General features: G+C 42.4%; 1 protein-coding gene across 1 annotated transcript in view; it reads right to left on the bottom strand.

Annotated features, from left to right (window-relative positions):
- Positions 1–24,609, bottom strand: part of MYO3A (myosin IIIA) — a 40,020-nt gene extending 15,411 nt beyond the window's left edge. Inside the window, exons 1-16 of the mRNA XM_078607991.1 lie at positions 24,298–24,609; positions 21,540–21,725; positions 19,076–19,210; positions 16,778–16,882; positions 16,242–16,341; positions 15,788–15,864; positions 14,876–15,021; positions 14,119–14,184; positions 13,049–13,204; positions 10,300–10,402; positions 6,917–7,033; positions 6,105–6,209; positions 5,284–5,367; positions 3,848–4,050; positions 2,685–2,783; positions 1,026–1,140 (exon numbers count right to left, since the gene is read on the bottom strand). Of these exons, the coding sequence (XP_078464117.1) occupies positions 1,026–1,140; positions 2,685–2,783; positions 3,848–4,050; positions 5,284–5,367; positions 6,105–6,209; positions 6,917–7,033; positions 10,300–10,402; positions 13,049–13,204; positions 14,119–14,184; positions 14,876–15,021; positions 15,788–15,864; positions 16,242–16,341; positions 16,778–16,882; positions 19,076–19,210; positions 21,540–21,698 (1,770 nt within the window). The 5' untranslated portion in view covers positions 21,699–21,725; positions 24,298–24,609. The remainder of the gene's footprint in view (positions 1–1,025; positions 1,141–2,684; positions 2,784–3,847; positions 4,051–5,283; positions 5,368–6,104; positions 6,210–6,916; positions 7,034–10,299; positions 10,403–13,048; positions 13,205–14,118; positions 14,185–14,875; positions 15,022–15,787; positions 15,865–16,241; positions 16,342–16,777; positions 16,883–19,075; positions 19,211–21,539; positions 21,726–24,297) is intronic.
- Between the last annotated feature and the right edge of the window lie 1,090 nt (positions 24,610–25,699).

The raw sequence follows: 25,699 nt of genomic DNA, 5'->3' as shown, positions 1-25,699 counted from the left end.
ATCGCCATGAAGGCCATGCTACAGAAACACATGCGCACACAAAAACAAACTTAAGAGCATATGCACAGCCACACACACACATTAAACCCTTGGAACAAGCAGTGTAGACGCCTCTTATCCTGACTGGCGTGATTATTTTTGGCACGAACAGCTTTAAGATGCTCAGCCCTACTCAACCCCGGCTCAGGGCTCGCACTAACCTCAGCTCTAGCGTTGACAAGTACATTCCAGGACAGCTGTTGATATGAAAAAAATATATCTTCACGTTCTGTTAACTGTAGATTACATATATTAAAATAGTTTTACTGAAAATTAACCTCTGTCTGATAATATCCATCATCAACACCGGCCATGATTGATCCATTGCTGGACGAAGGCTCAGCCATGTCACTGTCATCGCACAGTCTTGTGATGCACGATCCATCTACTGCAACTCCTGCATATGAACCGATTTCGACACTCCATCTTCACTGTGGTCGTCCTCTTTGCAGTGGCATTGTTTTCCTCCATTGGCTGCCACTCCAGCATCGCCCTCGACCATTGGCTCGTGAGGAATCCCGTGCAAGCTCACTTATTTGTCTCATCAGTCAATACGTCTCCAATAAACACAACGTGTGCTCTGACCCAGGTGTTCCTTTGTCTCACAGTGCCAATTCCAAACGCACACCTCTCCACGCTTTTTAAACGAAATAAAGCAAGGGTATATTAAGTGTACTATCTTGATTTGAAGCTTTTGTGACTGCAGGAATCCATACTCTTTGGTTCTTTCGGTAAAGCCTTCTTCTTCTTAATTGGTTCAGCAGTTCCAATGCTGGATTATTATTATTATTAATTGTTTTCCGCCTGAGGAAGACCGTTTGTGTTGCGATCGAAACGTCATGAAATTTTGTTTTATTTAATTTTTCTACCTAAGTGTATGCGATTAGGAGTTGTTGTGCAAATAGTTACAGCTGCCCTGCATGTAAATGTAAGATACTGCATCCGCTTTATAAAGAGTAATTACTTGACGATGAAACCGACGTTACCTCTGTTGTGAAGCCAAGTATGTTGAAGCAGTGTTCAATGGCCTCGAACTGCTGCTGATGAAAGCCAGTGGAGAGGATTTCTTCCAAAGAGGGGCTGCTACTGCTGACGAGGTATCTGCCGTGCCAACCAGACAGGACTCAGCGGGCTGCTTCCGCTCGCGAGCCACCGCCACACAAACCAAAGACGCTCGCCCCCCCCCAACGCAGCTGGCGCAAAAAGTCTCGGAAAGATCTGTTGTCGTTTAGTGTTCGGTCTGCCGACATTTGCTCACGACAAAACGATAGAGGACTACGCGGATTTGCAATTATGGGATTTTTTCAACAATTTTTCTCGTCATGGACAGCCACATACTGTGCAGCAATCAATATGTTCTAGATTTGAAGCTTTCGTGACTGCAAGGAAACATACTATTAGGTTTTTTCGGTAATGTCACGTAGGTAAAAAATAAATAATATTATTTATATTATTTATTATTATAATTTTTTTTACCTACGTGACTTTACCGAAAAAGCCTAAGAGTAATCAATATGTTATTGTTGTATTAAGAGGGCCGTCCATAAATGACTTCACGTGATTTTGGACGATTTTTGACCCCCCCCCCCCCCCCCCATCGTCACACGGCGTCACAAAAAGTCAGACCCCCCTCTCAAATATAACGTCACAAAGCTCTGCCGCCCCCCCCCCCCCCAAATAAAACATTCTTCAAATCGCTTTAAACTATTGTCATTGTAGTGCGTATCGCGTATTTAATGTGGCGCTGCACTCTGATGTTGTAGGAAACAACATTTATTAAAAAGTCTATTTAATTAAGTAGAACGTGTTGTCTATATTTATTTAAAGTTGCGCATTTTGATGTGAGGTCACATTTCTCAACCGCCCCCCCCCTCGTCACACATCGTCACAAATGTCTGACCCCCCCCCCCCCCCAGGTGCGTGACGTCATTTATGGACGGCCCCTAAAAACCACGTTGCTGGATAGTGAAAGATTATGAACACTTGTGTATATCATGTGTATGCATACTGCAGTTAATAATCGGACACACACAATGTGATAAAATGTTAGTCATCAGAAGGAAACAAATCAGCACATTTCGTCAATCATCACATTGCAAAATAAAAATAAAAGAACATGTTTTATAATTTCACTGATCTATTATGAGCAAACTTTAAAAATGATACTTCTAAAGAATATTGAAATTACCAAGCATGCTCCGTTAGATGAAATATGATTAACGTGTCAAATGCCAGGGCAATTCCAATACAAGGCTATTCCAATTCAAAAGGGGCTCAGTGGTACAGCGAGCTGCTCACAATCTGCAGATTGCGAGTTCAAATCCTGGTTGGAGATTGACTCAGCCCATCATCCCTCTGGGGGTCAATAACATTACTACTACTTTGTGGAGAGGTCAACAGCGGTTGCCCCTTGGATAACTTGGCCCCCACCATAGGAATATGGAATTTTCACGACTGCCTTAGGTCTTTAAACAGGAGATTAGCATCGGCCCGATGCTTTTTGGAGCAGGAAATCACTTTCAATTGCCTCAAATCTCGAGTCGTTAGAAAAGCTGCTGGCTAGACCAGAGTGGCAGCAGCGCACGGAGCCAATTTAAATGTAACGGGCAATGGTGAGGCGTGCACGGGGTGATGATGAGTAGTACCGTGGGGCTTCGGTGGTGGAAAGACAGTGCTGCTGGAGTTTGTCTTGCTGTGCAAGCCCAGCATACATGTAGTAGAAAATGTGAAAGTTTTTTTCAAACCTGAAAAAAATATTTTACAAAAAAATCTACATTGAAAATGCATAACCAGTGGAACACAATACCACAATGTTTACACATATAACGACAAAAAAAACACAAGTAATTATTGCAGTCTGTCGGTGTTATAACGAACAAAAATCGGAGACATGTCCATAGTTTAAGGCAGGACACAGTGCAAGAAGAGATACTAGCTGATGATTGAGATTAGGAGGGAAACATTTCAGAGACGGGGGTAATGAAATCATCTCGCATGCAGGAGCAAGATGCATTGTGGCATTGCAAGACCGTGAATGATGATGTTGTTATGGGGAAGCCGTCATATATTAGTGGATAGACAATGGTTGATTATTACAAAAAAAACATCAAAACTCATTTAGACAATGAAAACAGCCACGATAATGTCAATCACTGGGTCTCCAATAGGAAGTAGGAGTAATAAGTTAGCATATTTAATCAAAGTATATTCCTACAAGTGTGTATTTTACGGTTTGTTTCTGAATATGTAACCGTCTGAAATTGGACAGAATCAGTCACAATCCGTCACATGTTTCCTATTAAATCAAATCACTGCATTCTCATTGCATATCATCATCCGTGGTCAATCAACTGCTGGATGAAGGCCTCCCCGTGCTGCCGCCATCCCTCACGGTCCAGCACTGTAAGCATCCATCTCACTCCTGCACACGCACTCTTCTTATCGCTCCATTTCTGCGACTCTTTTGGCTGCCATTCCGTCGCCACTCGTCCATCGACCATCGTCCCAATACGTGATGTGTCCTGTCAAAGCCCATTTACTTTTATGGATGGTCAACCATAATGTCTGATTTGTGTTTGTTCCCTGATCCATGCGTTCCTTCAATTTTCTCGCGGTGTAATCAACAGTATTTACACTAAGCCGTCAGTCAGTTGGGTCGTTTCATTTCAGGGTAGGCCTACTCAGCTAACAAGCAAGCATGTAACATCGGAAAGTCACAACATGTCGATTGAAAGCTCAGTGAATGGTGATGGTGTAACTGTAAGATTGCTCATGGCCGGTGCTCAGCGGTTAGACCAGATCGACTCACGGGGCTTGGTTGGTGACGCGGGACTTCTCCAGCAGGTACTCGAAGATCTGCGCGCCTGCCACCGTGCCGCTGTTCGTGAAGTGCATCTCCAGGTACTTGCCGAAGCGGCTCGAGTTGCCGTTGATGATGGTGCACGCGTTCCCGAACGCCTCGACCAGCGGGTTCACCTGCAGCACCTTTTCCTGCAGTGCACGATCGCTGGCCTGCCGCATGCACGTTTGCGGGTTTCAGAGTGTGAGAAGGCCCGTGATTTAACTTATGGGTATGCATTTCCAATGGCATGAGCACAGAAAAAATGCATCTTATTCTTTGGTTCTTTCGGTAAAGTCACGTATAAAGATAAAATAATAAATTAAATTAAATACTAGCATTTATTATTTTATCTTTATACGTGACTTTACCGAAAGAACCAAAGAATAATTCCTGCAGTCACGAAAGCTCCAAATTAAGTTTAAAATGCATCTTGCCTCCGTCATCAATATGTAGGAAAAGGTTGTTATGATAAAGGCAAAGTCCTGCAATTACTTATGCCACTGCAAGGGAAAGCCTCCACTACAGGGAGCTTTAGAGTGTATTTGGCCTACGTCTCCACTCTGGCCAGAGTGGACATAGTTGGGGGCAATTAAAGGAGCTTACGTCTTGTTTCAACTGCCGTGCCGAGAGATCGAAACAAAGCGGCGATCTCTGGATAACACACTGTGGCAGAAAAAATGGACGATGCTACATTTCTGTTAAAAGGCAGTGCCTAATGATTGCAGTGACGTGTTTTTTTATCACGTATTTATATACATTAAAACATTTATCGTGACATATTATACCCTGTTATTTTGCTTCTACGCTGCTCCCTGAATCTTCCACGGTCTCTGTTTTGAACTATCGTTTTCACACATTCTCTGGCCCATCTGTTCTTCTCTGTATCTTACTCCTGGTGGACCCTTCAAAAATAAATGATTTTCTTCAATGAGCATTCGCATAGTTGTAAAAGATATCCACAAATTTTATTACTTCACCAGGCAACCCTAAGAAATGTTACATAATAAATTAGGATACGGCTCCAGAAAAAAAAGAGTGAGGTTTTTCCTTAAAGGCACAAAAAATGTTTCACACATCGTAACTATTACCATTTGTTTGTCACCAAAGTGGAACCAGTTTAAATGTGACACTTCCTTCCAGTTTCCATTCATTGTAAATTGAATGCAGTGCAATAGCACTTAGTCAGCTTTTGTGAACATTTCAAAATCCTTAAAAGATAACTTCCTTTCGCAGGGAACATTAAACGAAGTAGCTATGGACCTACTCATACACTGTGGATTTCGATAGGTACAGTAATTTAATGCGTGTGCCTTATTCTTTTATTTCCATCAGCAGAAGCTGACAGATAATAAAGTAACAGAGTGATTGATGCGGTCGTGCCGAGTATCTCTCGCGAGCAGTACCTTGCCAAGAACTGTCATCTGCTGCACAATGAGATGGGAGCTCTCAGTCTTCCCTGATCCGCTCTCTCCACTCACGATGATGCACTTCACACCACGGTAGGAAAGAAATCAGAATCAAACACTGGACCTCTAATTGCATTACTACCGTGTTTGCCTATACATTACCAAAAATACATTGCGAAAAGTTTTTTTTAAAATAAAGCAACGAATGAATGAGAGCCCAATCGCTATAATTAAATTGACATTGCAAAGTCTGGACTATATTTTATCTTCCTTCAAACGGGGAGGATTAAATGCCTGTTACTAAACGTGATATAAAAAGCAGAGAGTGAAGATAAAATTGTCAGAGTTACAGACAACATCCCTCCACAAGGTTGTGATTAAGACTTGTCACCTGAAATGAAAATTATTTCCCCAACTTTACTAAATTTTTAAGGGTATTAGCTTGCATATTATATAACGTGCATTGCAACTGTAAGAGCAACAAGCATAATTAATGAACACGTATTGCTTGTGTACATTACGTGCAGTACAACATGATTATAACGTTACGTATCTAGACCCCGCTTCGCCCGACGATTCAGTAAATTTTCATATTTCATGGTGGAAAATCAGTGAAAGATATGTTTAACATCGTAGTGAATGGAGCACTTGGAGTGGCTGCAAGGGCCATTTCAACCCATCGCAGTACTCAAAATGCACACAAATCGTAGGTGATGCACACATAATTCAATTAATTAATCAGAGAGCTTAAGAATTGATTGTAATCGATACATTAATGGATCTTTGCCACATACGTACAACACGGCACAGCCATTTACCTGGTGGGCATTGTAGGTGACCATGGAGTGGTAAGCGTTGTCGGAGATGGCGAAGATGTGAGGTGGGTTCGCCGTGCGCTTCGCACCTCGGTACAGGACAGAGTGCTGCAGCCCAGGGACACGGACACCACAATTCAGGGCCGTGTGGGACCTTTCACTCAGCCACTCGCTCGACGCGGATACAGCCCCTTCGCGGACAATCTTCAGAGGTGCCTGATGGGCCATCCGTTCCATTGCTACTCTACGGGACGTCTGGCAAGAACATTACCAAGCTGCAGCGGGTACACAATTCTCTGGCACGTGTCGTGACGCGTACTGCAAGATGTGACCATGATTTTCCAAGTGCTGACCGAGTTGCATTTGCTTCCAGTTGCCGAACAAATACATTAAAAGGTCGCACTCATAACACACAAAGTGCTTGCCGCAAATAAACCACAATACCTTGCTGAACTCGTCAAGGAATATAAACCATCACGAAAACGCCCGTCATCCTTACAGAGGCGTTTGGCTCGACATCGAACAAAGACGGTTACCGCATCGCGCGCTTTTAGATGTGCTTCTGCGACCTTCTGGATGCTCTTCCTTCTGATATTAGGAAGCTACTGGAACTATGCATTTTTAAATATAGATTGAAAACTAATTTATTTAGAACTTTTTTTTGTATTTAGCTTGTTTTCCTTCCCGGCACCTCCATTTAGCACGGTTGGCTCCGTGTGGTGCGAAAAAAGTTCAACATCCTGTACATACATTGCTTCATGGCCGCAAGTAAAGTTAGAAGCAAATATCAATCCACCTTTGGTAAATCCTCTTACCTTTGGGGCGTAGATATCCAAGATCTGAAATGGATTGATGGCGATGAGAATGTCCCCCACGTAGGTGTAGATTTGTTGATCGGCATAGCGCTTCTGCAGTTGCTCTATAATTGTCGTCTGTAAGGAGCGAGAGGGAGATCTCTTTAAATATTGGGGTGACAAGCTCTGTTAAGTGAGGATACATTTAAGCTCACACGGTACAGGAGGGGTGTGGTCAGGATCAAACATGCCTACATTTGCTCCCTGGTGGTGATGTTGATATACTGTGTCAGGAAGTCAGTTTAGTCTGAGTTGACCTATGGGTGGCCCATACTGGGCTCAGATATCCATTGGGCAGCATTATAATTTAATAAAAATTACCGCCAGTATTACGTGTGGTCAAGAACACATCTTTGGCTGCAGATAATGTAACTAAGTGTGAAAACCACGGAACATTAAGGCTTTTATCTAGAAAAGTAAACCGTAAAGTTACTTACTAGAATGAGTGTACAACTTATGAGACAGAAAAAGTGTTCCAGCTGAAAAGCACTCGACAGCAACTACATGCTTTGTACAGATAGGACAGGTGGGGCCCTATCACTCAATACCTTTACACCATGGCTAATTCCACATCACTAGTTAATCCATCTTGTTTTACATTTCAATCATGAGGTTCCTGCAATAAGAGTCCTTCTATGCAACGGCAGATGATACACAATTTAAACAGGTGGAAAAACTAAGTGGTTATGCTAAAAAAAAAACTAAGAAGGTCAGTAAATGTTTCAAGAGGTCAGATAATTTGCTGAACAAATACATAATGCCTCCTGCATTCAGGGTTACTCTACAGATGTTTCACCGCAGTCAAGGCGCTGGCAGGTGGCTTCTGGAGGACTGTCCATTGATTATGAACCTTTGTGGAGTATACTCCTCCCCCGCAAAGAGCATCTTTCGAGTGTTATTCCATTTTCAAAAATATGACTATTGATTTTCCCCTCGTAGTTTTTATTGATTTAAACATTCTTTATTTAAAGATGAAACAAACCATTTAAGCAAAAAATTTAACCTTCATTTTAAAATCATATTTCTAAAGGATGTGCCACGAAAATTATACAACTTATATTAAATGCAGTCAATATGAACATCTTTCAATCTAGTGGTTATATAAAATGATATTAATGTAGAGAGCACAAGTGCAATCATGACACTTTGTTAGGTAATCAAATATAATGATGCATGGTATCAGACAAAATGCTTAATGATTATCTACAGATCAGATTTTCCAAACACTTGCCGATTTGCCTGCAAAGAAGTTTAACGGTGGCAATGCTTAAACAGAACTGTATACTGTTGTGTTAGTGCTGGATTAAGCTAGTGCGGGGCCTGTAGCATATGTTATAAAGGGGCCCTAAATATAAAAAACACGTAAATATTCAAACAACACATTTTTAACTTGCATAGTAAAGTAATTGGATTTTTTCATTTGCTTTCCAACCAAATACGACAAATGGCTCACTTTAAACACCCAGTCGTTCATAAAAGTTGAAGGCAGTATAGTACTATAGTAATAGAGCAAGTACAGAATCACTGAACTGGAATCGATATCTTGAAAGCATTTAGCGTGGGGCCCTTGAAAGTGCGGGGCCCATAGCATATGCTACTTTCGCTACGAGGATAATCCGGCACTGGTGCTAGTTATTTAATAGTTTATATTCAGGGGGTGAAACAGCAGCGTAGCAGTTCGTGCACAGCACTACAAACCCGGCGAATCGATTTTAATGCCAGGCCATGGCTATCATCAGTGCAGAGTGATATGTGAATCAATCCTGAGCCTTCCTCTTTACCACCAGTGTGGTGAAGTATTGTCAAAAAAATCCTCCATGATTGACACAGCATGGGCAATCCTTCATCGCAATTTACTGTCACTTAGAAGTTGGATAATTTCTGCTCTACATTTTAACTACTTATTCACGGCTTATTGTTCGAGCAATGTGAGCTTGGAAAGTTTGTCTCATTTTCTTTTGAATCCTAGAGCTCTTTGTTAGATCCTCGATGAGACTAAGCGTTCCGATCATCCATAGTAAGTGAACTCTCCCTCTCAGAAAGACAAGGTTGGCACTTTTCAAATGTATGGAGTTCTGCTCATCCCCGCTAAGCCCAACTATGTCCAAATTTACTTCTCTCAATTCTGTCTCCAATTCGATAAGATTTGATTCTTCAAGGAGAGTCCAGCAATGGTCAAAATGTAAAAAGCGTCTTCTTCATACCCAGTGCTTATTACCACCCCCTTACTTCTTCACCTTCTCTGCCAACATCAAGTTTGGTGTAAGCACAGCTGAAGGTGACCGAGTGCCTTGTGGTTCAGGCTGTACTATCAACCGTGAACAATATGTGACCGTACTTCAAGCGGTGATCAGTGTGCATATGTGAAGATGCCTCACCTGGCAAGAGGAACGTACCACTCACACACAGAGTAACCCCCTCCCCCAACCACTATCTCACATTAAATATCATTAAATACATTTACGTTATGCAGTTAGCCAGGTGCACAGATCACACAGCTATAATTGTGCCTGATGAGGCCATTTTTAGATATTGTGAGTCAGTCCGGAAAATACAAAAGTGTGTGTAAATTACAATTTTGATTCAAGTTAAAAGCGTCATCCCACTCAAAAAAGCATAGGGAGGTGCTTATCTCCATTGATTTTTCTGAGCCAGCGGTATGAATTCCACATTTCTGTGACAGGGACCAAACTCTGCTAAATATAACTATTTTACCTTCCCACAAAGAGGTATTTATGATATGGACCCCAGAGAGATGCTTGAGTCAACTATTGCTCAGTATTTTAATCTCACAACTTCCTAAATGTAATTTGAACCCTTAAACCGCAGCACCACTTGACTTCCAGATATGAGATATTACTGAGGTATCCTGTCAGTTTAACACGTAGGCTGTCGCGACCAAGATCCATAATGTACGTGTTTTGGGTTAGATCGAGTAAATATGAATGTGTCGTTAAACCCGCCCACCACCCGACACAGCCTATTAGTCAGGTTTGCCACGTAAACAGAACATGCCAATTCGTTACTCGTACAGCACAACGGTGTGCTGGAGAGCAAATCCATATTGTATATATAGCAAAAGTAGTTATTGCCTGTTTGTTATATCATAGTATGTATAGTATATATCAGTAGTTCGATTAAAATGGTGTACATTGATGCGCAGGATAACAAAGATACAGCACTAAGCATCTCACAAGAAAAAAATGGACGAATGAGCATGATGGAAAGGCAGGACAGATCGTCGGGGGGGCGGGGGGGGGGGGTATGGACAGCTGGCTGAATGAATCGGAAAGGTGAACATCTGATACGGAGCACCGCGAGCGAGCGAGTGAGCAGCCGGGAACCTCGTCAAGAACGTCGAGCTTGACAAGGTCGTCCACAACGTTCAGCTCAGCTCGTAGCCGTGACTTCATGTACTCCGTCTTCTTGGTGTGCAGCCGCTCATGCCTGCAACATCGCAGAAGCGTCAGCGATGGTGCTTGTATCGAGCATGGCAACACATTGTGTAAGCTAGGCTAGGCAAATTAATTACACGAATCTGGGAAATGTTTAAAGCTGACACATACTGCGAGCTTCATTGTGGGCTGCACCGCACTTGATTTTGCGTTTATGATTACGAAGGGCTATTTTGAACTATTTAGTGGAGTGGTGCCACAGTGGTTAGCGCACTATGCTTTGGAGCCGGTGACCTAAGTTTGATTCCTGGTAACGACTAAAATCATTGGTGAGTGAAATTGGAGCCGTGTCCTGTGTGCCCCCTACCTCTTTACCAACCCACACTGATCAGTGTGGTGAAGTAGAGTCAAACAATCCCATGACCAATACGACGTAATGAGGCCATCATTCAACAGTAGATTCGGCGATAAATATATCCATACATTTTCAAAGATTTTAAACCGTATAATACATTACCTTCTTAAAAATCGCATCTTATACAAATGCACAGTGTACAGTGCCTTATTCCAATGTGTTTTACAGCAATAATAAAATTGTACATAAGATCATAGGTAGATTCAGTTTATGTACCACAGAAATATGCAAAGTAATTTCCATTAAAGAGTAAACAAACATAAATAAAAGTCATATTCCATGCTGATATAAAAACAAGTCCTCCATACCTGAGAGAAAAATGTTTAATCTACATTAAATTAACCTAAAAATAAAGCTAATTTCACTGGCTTGCTTTCAGTGCTCATCTTTATGCATAAACACTTTTACATTTGAATTCTGCTCAAGGCAGCATTAATAACAATTCAAAGGCTACGAGACTTATTCAATCACTACTGCTTCCCCTTCCTGCTGCGTTCAAGCAAGGGGGATCGCTCCAGGTTGCTTGAGATGAAACCAGAGCATTCGGGACAGCACATTTCCTCACACCCACACATCACACAATGCTGCCGCCAAGGCCAAAGTCTTGCACTTTTTAAGAGCTTGAGCTTAATATTCGTGGAATTGTAAAAGACGTTCCTTTACAAAGCGGTGTCTTTTTCTACCCTGGCTTGATGTACTCATCACAACTGAGGTTCTTTTTGCTCATCAAAGAAAAAACACAGTGTACAATTTCAAACATTTTTACGAGCGACGTTTTTAAAACCGATTATTTAAGATAAGCACCCCGTCATGCAACATATTCTTGCCGTGTTCCACCAAGCACGTCTGCTTACCTCCCACCCTTCCTAAAGCAGTCAGTCTGCACACCGGCTAATGGCCAGACACATTGTCTGAGCTGATGGAAGTAGGACCCCATCAGGAACGCACAGCCATAGCTGTCAGCAGAGCGTCTCGTTCTCCGGCTCACCCCTTCCCACTGCATCGTGCAGGCACACACTCGAGCTCCAGGACTTACAGAGCACGGACTTAGCTCAGCTCATTTCTGCTTGCGCTAGAAGAGGCCCCCTGTTGTTCTGCTCAAGCTGCTTACTGGTAATCTTCACAATAAATCAATTATGACTGCACAAAATGACTCGTGTGACCTGATATAAAACAAAGTATATTTCCCGCATGTTAATGGTTTTAATTATGTTAAAATGCGACCGGCAATTAAATTTCAAATATGTTCGAATTGAAATGGGACAGTCACCTCAATTTCCATATTAAGAGAGGCAAGAATGAAGGATGTTAAAATGCGACCGCCAATGATATTATATTATATACGGAAAAGGTCAATATTTCAAATGTGCTCTTATCAATTATGACTGCAAGCTGTTCACACAAAGAATGCAAATGGAATGTGTACATCATGAATGTTATAGGAAGGGTTTGGTTTGATGATGATCAATCATTTGTGGATCTTTAGAAGCTTCAGTGATAAAAGTAACCTCAGAAATCTTGGGTCATATTTCCAAGAATGTATTTGACTTGAGGGCAATAACAATTTAATAAAACACATAATTCAAATGTGCCATCTAATATCTGTTGTTGTTTATTCGTGGACTTACTTTACTTAAATATTAATGAGTGTTAGTATTAATATTTACACAAGTACGATAACTTTTCTCCATCTTTAAAATAAGGTGGCCATACGAGATGTTCCCATACGAGATGTTAACAACAATGGTTATATGTTCACAACGCTACCCAAAGCACAAACAATGGATGGCATAGACAACTGAAATGGTTCTTGCCCATGTACATGTGTATGTGATAAAGTAAGGTATTTACAAATACGGGTTTATGCAAAAAAACTGTTAACATGACATACTCTATGGTAAGATTATTTAATAAGTACCTCGAACATTATTTATCAAACCGTTTGGTGAAGCTGTACACTAGAGGAGATACGATGCACCAGTTCACCAATTAGTATTGATTCTTAAAGTCACGATACAAGCAATCAATATCCACGTATACGAATCAACGTTTTTTAATTCGTAAATATTGTATGTACTTGGTTTCCATCACCCCAGCAGCCACAAGACGCATTACCATTTACCACCATGTAAAAAACATTTGTTTTAATTTAAACAACGATTCTGAACTTGCGAAATTCATTAACTCGCTATGGAATTGAATTATTTAACCCCTTTTGTACACAGGGCGCTCCAAACTGAGCGCCTTTTATTGAAAATCTGCGATGACAGGCAGAGCAGTCACCTGATCTTCTGGATGTTGCCCATTTGCAGGTGTAGGTCAATGAGCTCCGTCAGCTGCTTCTGGAGTTCCTGCTCGCGGCCTTCCACCTGCTGGATGAACGGATCCTCCAGCAGCTGGGAAACAGTGGCCCGGCGCTCAAAATCCTTCACCAGGCACCTGCAAAACCACCGGTGCATCAGTGCGGAATGCTGAGCAATGCGGAGAGCGCTCGCTTCCCCTATTAGGGGTTACAGCCGAAGTGAAACATTTGACATTCCTGCCAATTACATGGGGTAGAGGGATATAGAGTTTTATAGCAGAAGCATTGCGTGGAGAGGCATGCATGCAGGTCTAGAGCCCTTCAGGCTAATGCAGAGAGGACATCAAAGCACGGGTTTATAGTGCACTTTAAAATGTAAGCATTGCAATTCTATAATTGCAAAAACATATCATGAAATCTCGCCAAGTGATGCGGTCACGTGTTGCTGGGGGGAAGTTCGATCAGCTCAGTTAATCAAAATGAATATCTTGCTTTTCCGCTGCTCCATAATTGCACACTGTGGCATGGAACAGTCTTTAAATTAATCTCAAAAGAGCTATTCATGCAGAAGCATGGATACTTGCAATGGATATCACTGACTTAAAATCAGGAGGAAAATATGGCTAAGGCTTTTCGATTTAAAGCTTTCGTGACTGCAGGGATTCATCTTCTTGGTTCTTTCGGTAAAGTCACGTAGAAGGGAAGCAATAAAATAATAAAAATAAAACATAATAAAATGAAATAATTCTCACGACGTTTCGGCTACAACGCAAGCAGCCGTCTGCTTGCGTTGTAGCCGAAACGTCGTGAGAATTATTTCATTTTATTATGTTTTATTTTTATTATTTTATTACTTCCCTTCTACGTGACTTTACCGAAAGAACCAAGAAGATGGCTAAGGCTGTTGATGTCACTCACTATACCTTGCCTTTACATATTATTTCTGTCCATTACAATTTACTACCCATAGACACATTAACACAGCAGGCATGCAAGTCGTCTCTTAGGATAATGTAGCCCTGATCAAACGTTTGCCGTGGGCATCACTTACTGTGCTATAAATTCGTTGAACAGTGGAGGCCAGAGCTCTGGTTGCTTCAGTGTTGGAGGAGGATTTCTGCATAAACACACGTCTCACGTCAATGTATGGAAGCATGCACTGCAGCAGCACACAGAGATCTTGAGCATTAGAGCAGGTGAGCTGTGCAGATGCAACATGTAAATATGTCACATTCATGACATAATATAACAAACCTGGATGCAATGTTTCTGCCAAGCACGAATAATTATTCATTTGAGAAGACTGTCATGATGCAAAGGGCAGTGGACTCTGAAGGGTGGTGAAAGTGGGTGACAGGACTAACCCCGAGGCCACTTTGTTGTTCTTTCGGAATGTCAGGCAAATGTTTCCCTCGGTTACTTTCCAGTATTCCTCATTTGCAGCCACCACAAAATAAATGCATTACGCATGTTTGGTCATACATAACTGCTGGCTTTGATACTGTCAAGTCCACGTTAACCAGCGCCCAGCCGGTGCATGCCAGATGCCCCTGCCTTTTTACTGACAGATCTACGTTAAAATTAAGGTAAGGATGGGTGTTGTTGACACACAAAAATTCGCTGAACTTCAGAATCTCCGCAAATGTTCACGCCGAGACTTGCGCCAGCAGGTATACAGCACCACCTTCCCTTGCCGGTCAAGCGGGGCGGCACACCGCACACCGAAGGGCCCAGCCGCGAATGCACGTGGTGCACAAACCCATCGATTTCCCATCCCTCGCCCTGCCACCTTTCCCCGTGCCGCTCACCGTGGGATCTTAAAGAGGGCGCGCATGGGATGCAGCTCATACAGCGGGGGGTCACCATCCCCCAGCTCGATGGCCGTGATGCCCATGGACCAGACGTCACAGCGCCTGTCGTACATGTAGTCCAACTGCTGCTCGCAGGCGATGACCTGCGCCCGGGAACAATAGATCAATCGGAACCGCCAGAGTGCACACTGCTGCGGGTGCAACGCAAACAAAAGAGGGTGCTGTAATTGCGTGTGCTCTGTTTTGCTCGGCTCACTGAGCTGTGACCAGAATGATCTGACCAGAGGCTGCTTGACTGTGGTTATGTTTTGACGTGTGCTTGTCAAGGCAAGCCGATGTGCTTCAGAGTTCGCTGCGATGGAACACATCCTTGCATGTTTGAATGTGCAAATCGTCCTTTAACTTTTTTTTTATATAAAAATAGAAAAACGCACACACGTGCCTCATATCTGTTACTGTATTCTAGAATGTTTGTATTGGTCGCTTTTTGACATATTCTTATACTGTATATACAACAAAATAGAGTACTCTGACAACACTGGGAGAAAGCCTGTTTTGTGCTGCTAGTCTATTTATGTAAAACACACGTATTACGTACTTCTTATTTACCTTCACGATAATGACTATGCAATCAAATAGTGGACAATGGTTAATGATGTTTGGTTATATCGTATTACATGTTAATCACAATTTGGCTCCAACAAAACCAAATATGGCAACACAAGAAGTGGTTTTGCATTACCGCAAGCAGAAATACTCTGATGTATTTTTGGGTTGTACCGTATGTTCCTCGGCATGGTGTCAGAGTTTTCGCTTCATGTACCGGCAGGTTTTTCAGGTATGGAGATCTATAGAACGCAACCATGAAAACTCATGGAGTAGAAATAACCCCATCACAAGTTAACCAACCTCAGGTGCCATCCAGAACGGGGTGCCCACTGCTGTGTTTCTTTCCACCCGAGTTTTTGACACCTGGGCCGATACACCTGTAAACACAAATACAAAATAATAATTCCCTACTTGGGCTGGGGGAAAAGAGACACTGAGCCGTAGTGAGAACCTATTAAGGCCAGTCCAGTAATACCCCGATTTACGTCTCCCCAATTTTTAAGTCGTTTCGCAAATACGTCCGTCACTTTATTAACGCCACGATCTGATTTGCGTCGCCTCGTCCTGCACTTACGTCGCTGACAGCATCATCCATCCTTTCTCGTATCCGTCGCCTCAGACTTCGCCTCCACCTACCCGATATTCGTCGTCGCACCTTTCAGGAACGTATCCCCGACATAAACCGGGGAATTACTGTACTGTCGAATATTTTGGTGAAACTACAGAAATGTCACGTCAATAGCTCGTGAGATACCAAAGTCGACAAGTCTGATGCCCCCATCCGTAGTGAGCAGAATGTTGTTTCCTTTGATGTCCCGGTGGATGATATTGTGGCTGTGGAGGTGATTTAATCCCTGAATGGACACAGAAGATATGTACATTGTCAATAAAGGTGCCATGTTATTGAAATTACAATGCAACGTTCTAATACTTGCAATACATATGATATTTAACTGCCTTAGAAACATTTCATTGAATACTCACTCTGTGCTGTTGTGACAAATATTTTCACGAAAAGATGCACACACCTATAAACCGACAATACGCTTCATTTCCATTAACTTTTGACAAATCAGCTCTAAAAATAACTCCTGACAGATTTTCCCAATGAAGCATGACAAGATTTTAGCTTAACAAACGTATCTTAATAAAACCGGGCATCTAGACATTACAACAGGAACCCCATACATGAGAAGCCATGGCTTTTGGCTGCGACATGGATGCACCCTGGCAGAGCCCGGTTAGAATGAGAGACCTCGGCCCCGTGCCCCTGCCCTGATGGGCCCTTACCAGCAGGGCCCCGCGGAGGATGTAAGCGATGAGCATGACGTCCATGCGCTCTCCGCGCTTCAGCTGGCCCTTCACCAGGTCCGTCACCGAGCCTCCGTTGCACAGCTTGAGGCAGCACAACACAAGCAGCAGACGTGGCAGCACTCACACCCCTGGCAAACAGTTGCGCCGCCGCCGCCACATCAGGCCGCAGCAGAGGAGAGTTCCTCTTGTCCGCGACCCTATTACCTACGACGACTATGATCCCTGGCAGCTGAAGGGCTGTGGAAACTACAATTATCCGTGGCCATCTTTTTTCCCATTATCCTCCATTATCCATGGGGGGGGGGGGGGGTTCCCGTAGAAAAGTGGAGCAAATTTGTGGGTACTGTAATTGGGCAGATTCAGAGGTCTAAACGTGGACATTCCGCTTAAGGGAGAAGCAAATTCGATCGTACAGTTGAACAATTGCAGGCACAGGGATCAATCTGGATTTGCAATCACTGTAGCATGGGTCAACTTTGTTATAATTTACCATCGAATGTGTGAACGAGTGAGCAATTTGTGTGTGCTTACTCACCGGTGTTTTTTCTGGCAGCTACATATAGTCATAATAATTATACAAAAAAATAACACTGTAACAGTAATTTATAGACCTTGTCAATCCACTGCAGGACAAAAGCCTCCACCACACTCTGTTGGTCATAGTTGTTGCTCAATCATGAGGTTGAATGGGGGATGGCTTGGACTGGTCCTGTTTAGATTTCATTTTCTAGTGATTGATAACCATGGCTGAGAATAAAACTTCGGCTGAAGAGGTCATAGCCCAGTGCGCTAACCACTGTGCCACCACTCTATCCAAATATGTGTTTACCCAGTAAAGCCTCACAAGACTCTTTTTCATGAGTGTTCTCAACTGAAATGTTTGGCCAATTTGAATAACGAGTGTTTGTCTTGTGTGAGTAAAACACCAGAGATCCAGGTGAAATCCACACATACAATGGGACAAAGATACAATAAATAGACTCAAGCACCCATTGTTTACTGTCACCTTATGGTCACCTTGCAGCCCATGCCTGCAATAACAGATTTTCTCTGGCAGAATTCTCCCATCATAAGATTAACGAGATCTTTGGGCACATTCATGGTGATTTTACAAAAGGAAATACTATTAATGTATATCTAATACTATAATTCCTCTCGTATGTTGCAGATTGTGAAAATACGCATCATGTTTATCATTAACACTGACTAATAACAGAACGAATATATAATAGACACACATTTTGCCAATGGACCTTTAAAATCAGATCAGAAATAATCTTGTGGTCCAACATAATAATAATCATTATCATCATCATGCAGTCTGTGCCCAAGGATGATGACCTCTCTTGCATCTGGAGTCGGTAATCCTTCGGCATCATATACGGTTGTTACAAGGCCGTAGCCATGGAGTCAACATTGGGGGGGGGGACCAAATCTTCCAGGGGGTCTGGAGGTCCCACCCCAGAAAAATAAATCCAAATTTGAAAACGAATTTCGTGCCATTTCCTGCCTAAAATAAAAAAAAATCACTAACACATAGGATGGACTTTTTATTGATTTTTTACAATAATGTCTAATTGTTTATTGTATTACATTGCTCTGTTTTTTTTTCTTTTTTACCTTTTCTTGTTTCATTGTATGTAATGGCAGAGATTAGGGATTAATAAAGTACAACCATAACCACAATCGTATAAACAGAAATCTATTTTATAGCAATATATTGTGGGGGACATTTTGAGCCTATTTGAATATTGGGGGGGGATGTGTCCCCCCTCAATATATATTATAATTACGGCCTTGGGTTGTTATATTTGGTTCCTGTGAGTTTGCTTGTGACTTGCAGGACCAGAGTTTGAACGACACACCCTTCCACAGAGATCACATGCAGAGTGGGCTGAGGACAACTCCAAAAATATTGTTGTTTTGAAACAAATATGGGCAGCTAAATTTGTGACCAATGTACTGTATGATACATATCAACTATACTAGTCACTAAGCCACCCTCCGGTTAGATATGCTTGCACTCAGAACAATAGTTTCAAGTTCATTTTTGTTCTGCCCAGGTGAGAGACCAGGAGAGTCTTCATTGCAAGAGTCACCTTATTTACCAAACGAACGAAAACAAAACAAATTATATACAGCAATACAGAAAAGCAATCGGACCAAACACAAACCACCATACCACATGAGGAATTGGATATATTACAAATATAAATCAGCGTTGATGAGAGTGATGTGCTGGGTCCATTTGTTGGGAGTGGGCCTTATGGTTACCTCAAGGACGATCCACAGCTGGTCGCCATTGACGCCGTCCTTCTGGTAGTACATGCCAAAGAATCTGACGATGTTGGGGTGCTCCGGCAGGGAGGTGAGGATACTGTACTCAGCCTCGATCTCCTCGTCAATATCCTGCTGATGGACATTGTGTGAGCAAAGACAGAGGGCTCGTGCATGCCCTCGGAACTTATCAATTGGTACCCAGACAAGCCGCGCATTTCTGATTAGTATGGTTTGCTTCATATGGTGTGTAGGAAGTTCAACATACGTACATACAGCGTAAATCGAAAAAAAATGTCATTCTTCAATGTAGTTACAAAATGTGTCTGCTTGCTAAAACCCTAATGTTGATGAGCCCAACATATTTCTGCAATGCATTTATACAAATATTTATCATCATCAAAACTGACGTTATAATCAATGCAAGGTACAAATATCATTTACAATTATCAGTCATGTTCTATCCACTGCTGCTGGATGAATGCGTTACTATGTTCCATCCCATCCTCTACACTTCCAGTCTCTACTGTCCCTCTCTGTGGCTCCCTCGCCCTGCGCCCAGTCTCGCTTTCGTTAATTTACCCTTCTTGATCCCCTTCACTGGAACCAACTCCCACTGCACAATCACCTTCACTATAACCTGCGTCCGTTCCTCCCTGAAAACCCATCCCTTCTGCCTAGCCCATCCTGCTACGACTTCGCCTTCTCCCTGTTCCCCAGCTTGGACCAGGCCTCACGCTACGCCTCCTTAACCACCCCCACCTGTCCTCCTGACATCACAACTACATCCACACTTTAAATAATCCAAATCTTTATTTTCACCACCATCATCTAATGTACAATTGTATAATGGTTGTAAAGTGCGTTGGAATACGGCACTATATAAATATGTATAAGATAAGATCATTTCCTGTAGTTCATTAACATTGATTGATATGACTAGACCATTGGTGAATATGAAATAGTATTACCTGCATCATTTTGTTTTACCTTTATATACCAAAATGTTCAAGTATATCGCAGTGTCAGTGAATGTCTTTAGTGAGAGCGTATCTCCTATCCTGACCCCTCTTTTGCTTTGGATATTGTTACTTAATCTCAAATTAGCTCTTCATAATTGGTACATATAGTTTCAACATATTTTATTAAGGCCCCTCACTAATTGGGAAAGCTTAAAAGTCATTGTCATTTTCCACTGAACAAAATGCCCTCTGATAGTCTACAAAAGGCATAATAGATATTTCAGATTAATTTTCTTTTCTAGAATCTGATGGATAGTATGTACCGTATGTTAAAATAATCGTGCCCATTATTTACCCAGGAAATCCTTCAATATGAACTCCTTTACGTAGTTTGAAAGCTATGAAAAATGAAAATACATTGGTATATGTAGATGATGTTATTATAAATCATATTTCATTATTAATTTATAATATATTATAAGGTGAAACATCTAGATTATTTTCAGGTATGTATATACAATATATATAAAATGACTCACCTAATGCTAACAATCTTTATTGACTTAATTTTTTATTTAAAAGCATGAACGCTTTATCATTCCCTTACAGGAATAGGGGGTCCCCTTTTTTCTGGCAACAAAACTGAAACCTTTTGACAAGGAATCATGTGTGCATTAACTACAATACTTGTGGTCAAAATTCAAACAAAAAACACACTGATAACATATGTATTGTCCCTGAAACTGATTGGCCCACACCAGAGGCGGCTTTCTTTTGAGCCTCGTCTCAATTGGTGCTAGACCAGAGGACGCCAAAAGGCGTACAGCTCAAAGACAATCCACTATCAAAGTAATGAGGGCTCGGGGTGAGCATCTACATCATTAGACCTCCTTTGCCAGTACCAAAATATAATAATAGTATTTCCCCCCCTTTCTTTCTGGCAACAAAATTTAAACATTTTACAAGGAATCATGTGTTTGGCAGCTATTATTTATTTATCTTACTGCAATAGGTTACTTCCCCGAGCTGCTCAACCACTCAAAATACTACAGCCAAGTCGTGACCTGTACAACGAGTTTTACAAACACCACCCCTGCAAGCACCACAGCTGGGTAAATAGTGTGAAATAACTAATGGGACAGATCAGGTAACGTGAGGCTAACCAACACCCAACATTTAGCCCATGTGCTCCAGCAGATGATTCATCGATCCATTATTATATTCAAATGTTAAGCAATATGCTATCCTTAGTTCTCTTGCCTTCATAATCCATCTCAAATCCCAAATACTTAAGGGAAAATGTTTGTCTGAATATATTTTTAGGGTATTTATGTCCAAGCTAGTATCACCTATCCCATTAAAAAAAAGTCGGTGCTCTCTAATAACCTCAAACACATTACAAAATCTGACCTGACACATCCTTACGTGTTCAACCTAAGATCCACACAGCCCTGATTGAATGCATTACACATGAGTGACTTCTCCTGGCAAGAACCCACGTTCACGGGATCCAGGGTCTTGACAGCAGCCTTGCTGCCATCCTTCCGGCTGGTCGCCTTGTACACCTTTCCGTAGGTGCCCTTTCCGATCGTCTCCACCAACTCCCAAGTGTCCGAGGGGTCTTTCAGCTGCTCAAACTTGATCAGCTTCGTCGACATCTTTCTGAGGTTTAGCAACAATATACGCTGTCGGGAACAAGAACACGACGTGCGATTACTCGAAGGCGTACACACCTGTTGAACTTGACGAATGAGAAGGCACGTTTAAGAGCGAGACATCAGTCTGGCTGATGTTATTGTCATACATGTCGTCTGCGAAGGTACACGTTTCAAACTCAAAATACTTTGGGAAAAGTTCAATGTTCACAACGTTTTACGAGACGTATTTCATTTTGCACATAAATTGAGATCATTACTTCGGTAGTATAACCATGTAACAGTGTACGTTATAATCGCGAAACTGTACGATAATCTGATTACGCGAATGCGACAAGCCGTGCCTTCAGGGGATCCGTCTGCATCTCGCAAAACTCGGCCACAAGGTGCACGCAAAGTCTCCCGTCGCCAAACAACCACGACTCAACAAAATCAACCACACATGCCTTGTGTGTTGCCGTACAGATTCTAACTAGACAGCCGCACACACACGAACCGCACAAACAGGCACGGGACAGCAGGCGTGTGACCTATATGCTAGTCAGCTTCAGCCAGGCAAAAAGGGGACAAGTGAATGCATATCCCGCTAATCCTATTCATTCTCGGCCCACTGAAAAGAGATAGCTGCAACCGAGTTTGCAGAGGGGGCTCTAAGTTTCGAGCTCGCAGGATGCTTTTTCAGTGTTGCAGCAGTGCGGCTCAGCGATGCAGCCCATATCCCCCGAGTGACTTGTCACACATTATACGAAGCGCGCCTTCCCAGCACAGCTGTTGTCAGTGACCGCAGCAGCCTCTCTCCTCCCTGGGTCAGCTCACGGAGACTTCCCTGTCACAAGCTGCTATTTACTGTCGGAGAACATTACCCGGGCAGCTTGTAGACGCACACCAGCTTTGCTCCGCAATCCTTCACCAAGAGGCCATTAGTAACAACCGCACTAAATGCATCTTGTCAATGGTTAAACCGTCAAAATAGTTCAAACAAAACATAAGCGCGCGCGTAACATGCTGCGTTCACAATTCGCTCTCGGCAAGTGAGACGACTGTAGCATGGTCTCTTGAGTTCTCACCTGATGTAGCAAATAAACTTGACATTACAATTGTCATGCACTGCACCAGCAGCTATTTTGCTGAAGCTAATTGATCAGATCTTTGCCCAACCACATGCCCTATGCTCTACTGAAATTGCCCGAGGCACCCAATCGGCAGAGGCTCATATTTTTTTACACTCAGAAACAATTAACGTAGAGTGTTCCACTCTGCATTAAGAATTTCTTCCAGTGCACACTTACCGAACCCTCTGCGCATTCAAGTCGTTCACCAACACTACAAAATCACCGAGAGCGTGGCGTGATGTAACCCACTCACCGCAGAGCGGTCTCATATCATCATTACATCGATGCTACCAACGCGCTTCCAATCTGCGCATCCTAGATGCGTGCCCACTTAACACAACATCGTGTTCCATCTGCCAAACCCGGCACAACTCATTAGGCTAGCACTGCGTCCAGCTCGCCAACAACAGAGATTAATGAGGGCCCATCGTACAATTTTTCTTTGTGCTCCAGTTATGGCATTCTTTGTGCTCATTAAGAGCGCAGCTCAGCAAGTGAAATATGTGGCCATTATAATGAAGATTATTATTTTTGTGGCCGTGTTTTGTCCATTACGAATTCCATTGAAATGCAGAAGAATAGAATTACAGTACTTCATTAAAGAACATACTGATTTCTGTATAAGTACAAAGTGATATAATCTATAAGAAATACACACATATGCATATTCAGTAGGTAAATGCAGTGCAAAAGACACAATATAGTTGAATGTGCTGCCCTTGTGCGCGGGTGTGATACAGCGCTTTGGAGGCAAAGGTTGGTGGACCGTGCAGTGAAAGTCCCAAACCTGCTAGGTAGAAGGTGGTTGGGAGGTGGCAGCACAGAGGGTGGATATGTGAACCCATTGGTGTGGACATTTGAGTGTTATCTCCCCAAACATTTCTGTTTCCTCCCACACATAACACAAGCTCTGTTCTTTTAATGTTTAAGTCAAACTCTTAAATGAAAATGTTTCAACGAGATGGGGTTTTTTTGTGCAAGCGACTATGCTGAGACCATCAACTTGAGACACTTGAGAACCTGGCTTATTCAACTGTTATCCACTTAATTTCTCTGGCCTCTCAATTCGTGTGCTATTAAGAAGGGCCATTGCCCAACATGGCATCCAATGTATATATATATATATTACCTTTTATGCCAGTGTTATTGATGAATGTGTTCAGTGTTTTGGCTTATTGATGGGTGTCGAGATCTGAACACAGGATCTCAGCAGTACCAACTCAGTGCTCTGACCGCCAACCCACCTGGCCACCTTGATGTACTCTTTAACAACAACAAAATGAACAACGAATGCATGACCCACCTCCCCCATCCCTGATAAAAAAAAACAGGATAAGAATTCACATTTCTAGTTCCATAAATAACATTACGTTTACTATGTGACGCATCCGAAAGGCAAAATACAGTGTTATATAACATTATACAATACATATCTAAAGCATTCATTAATTTAATCTGCTTTGAAATGGACATAAACACATGGTACACACCTGCAGAACATTCGCCAATCTTGGCGGCTGACCTGTCGCAGTGACCAGTCTCGCTCTTCTTTGACAGTTGATCCACGTCCTGTACCAACGTTATCGTCAGATGATGAGGTTGGCAAATGTACTTTTTCGCATGATACTAGGCTATTAGCAGCTGGAATTGAGCACGCCAGACACCATTGAAGCGTGCAACACAAACACACACATTAGGCGCGGTATTCTATATCATACACCAATATACTATACCGGACACAGAAACCACTTAAAGAAGTGTAATGCTCCTGCTGGGTACCCTCAGCTCAAGCAGCAGAATCCAAAGTTCTCGGCTGGCGACCTTCAGCACATTGTGGTGGCAGGAGGCGGTCCTGCCTTCGTTTGCCTTTAGGATGTGTGAACGTGTAAATGAATATCTTTCCTGTTGTTCAAGCGCTCGCCACCAAATGTCTTTTCATGGCTCCGAGGGAGGAACGGGAACGCTTCACACAACTGCTATAGAATTGCGCTGTCGCTTACTAATTTCAACACAAGAGCCTACCGTGATGCTTTGTTTTGTTTTAAATGACGAACAAAGTTATCTCCAGAGGAGGAAAACAAAACGCAGTTACCGTGACAATGTGTGATACTGCGATGCTGTTTGTGTACCTGGCCTGTGGTGATATTCAGTGTTAGCCCTTCAGCTGTAAGCTGATCTATGCAAACAGGCATCAATAAATGAGCGTTTCACTGATCCCTCACGTGGGAAACTCAAACCGGGGGCAGCGTTTAAAAATGTAAAACCACAAAGAGCCCCAACGAGGCCTTGATAAGCGCAGACGCAATCATGAGCAGCACATACCCTGACACCGAGTTCACGGCCTGATCTATGAAAGCACGAGCTTATGTTACTTGATATTATTTTACATTTGACAATAAATATACCCTGCAGTAACACGTATATTCATTTAAGTGCCCTTACAAAAATATATCTCTGAAATGTGCATTCAAATCATGCTGGGTAATAAAGCGTGTAAGATCGAATTGTGTTAATCAAGAGGCAATATTTGAGTGGTTGGAGATTCCATGTCACCACCGAGCGCCACTCTGACGACCTGATGTCAAGTTGCATGAATATCAGGAGCATTAAAGACAACAGCTCTCCAATTTAAAATAAGACACATCTGTCATATCCATACTCTTCCCACAATCCTGTAATCGGAGCACTAAATCTGCCCTTTAATGTAACACATTGCCAAGGCACAATAACACATTGCCAAGGCAACGTATTATTGTGAGATGTGTCTATAGACTCGAGGATAGAAATAATATTCTGGCGAAAGAATACCATTTATCGGAGCAGAAATTGAAGGGATAGAGGAAATTTAAACTATCCGTGTCAGTCTTATGAATGTATTACCACCTATTCGGT

Source organism: Lampetra planeri, chromosome 2 (assembly GCF_965212315.1).
Source record: "Lampetra planeri chromosome 2, kcLamPlan1.2.h2, whole genome shotgun sequence".
Taxonomy (NCBI): domain Eukaryota; kingdom Metazoa; phylum Chordata; class Hyperoartia; order Petromyzontiformes; family Petromyzontidae; genus Lampetra; species Lampetra planeri.
Note: the sequence above shows the minus strand (reverse complement) of the source record. Positions and strands in the feature narration are given on the sequence as shown.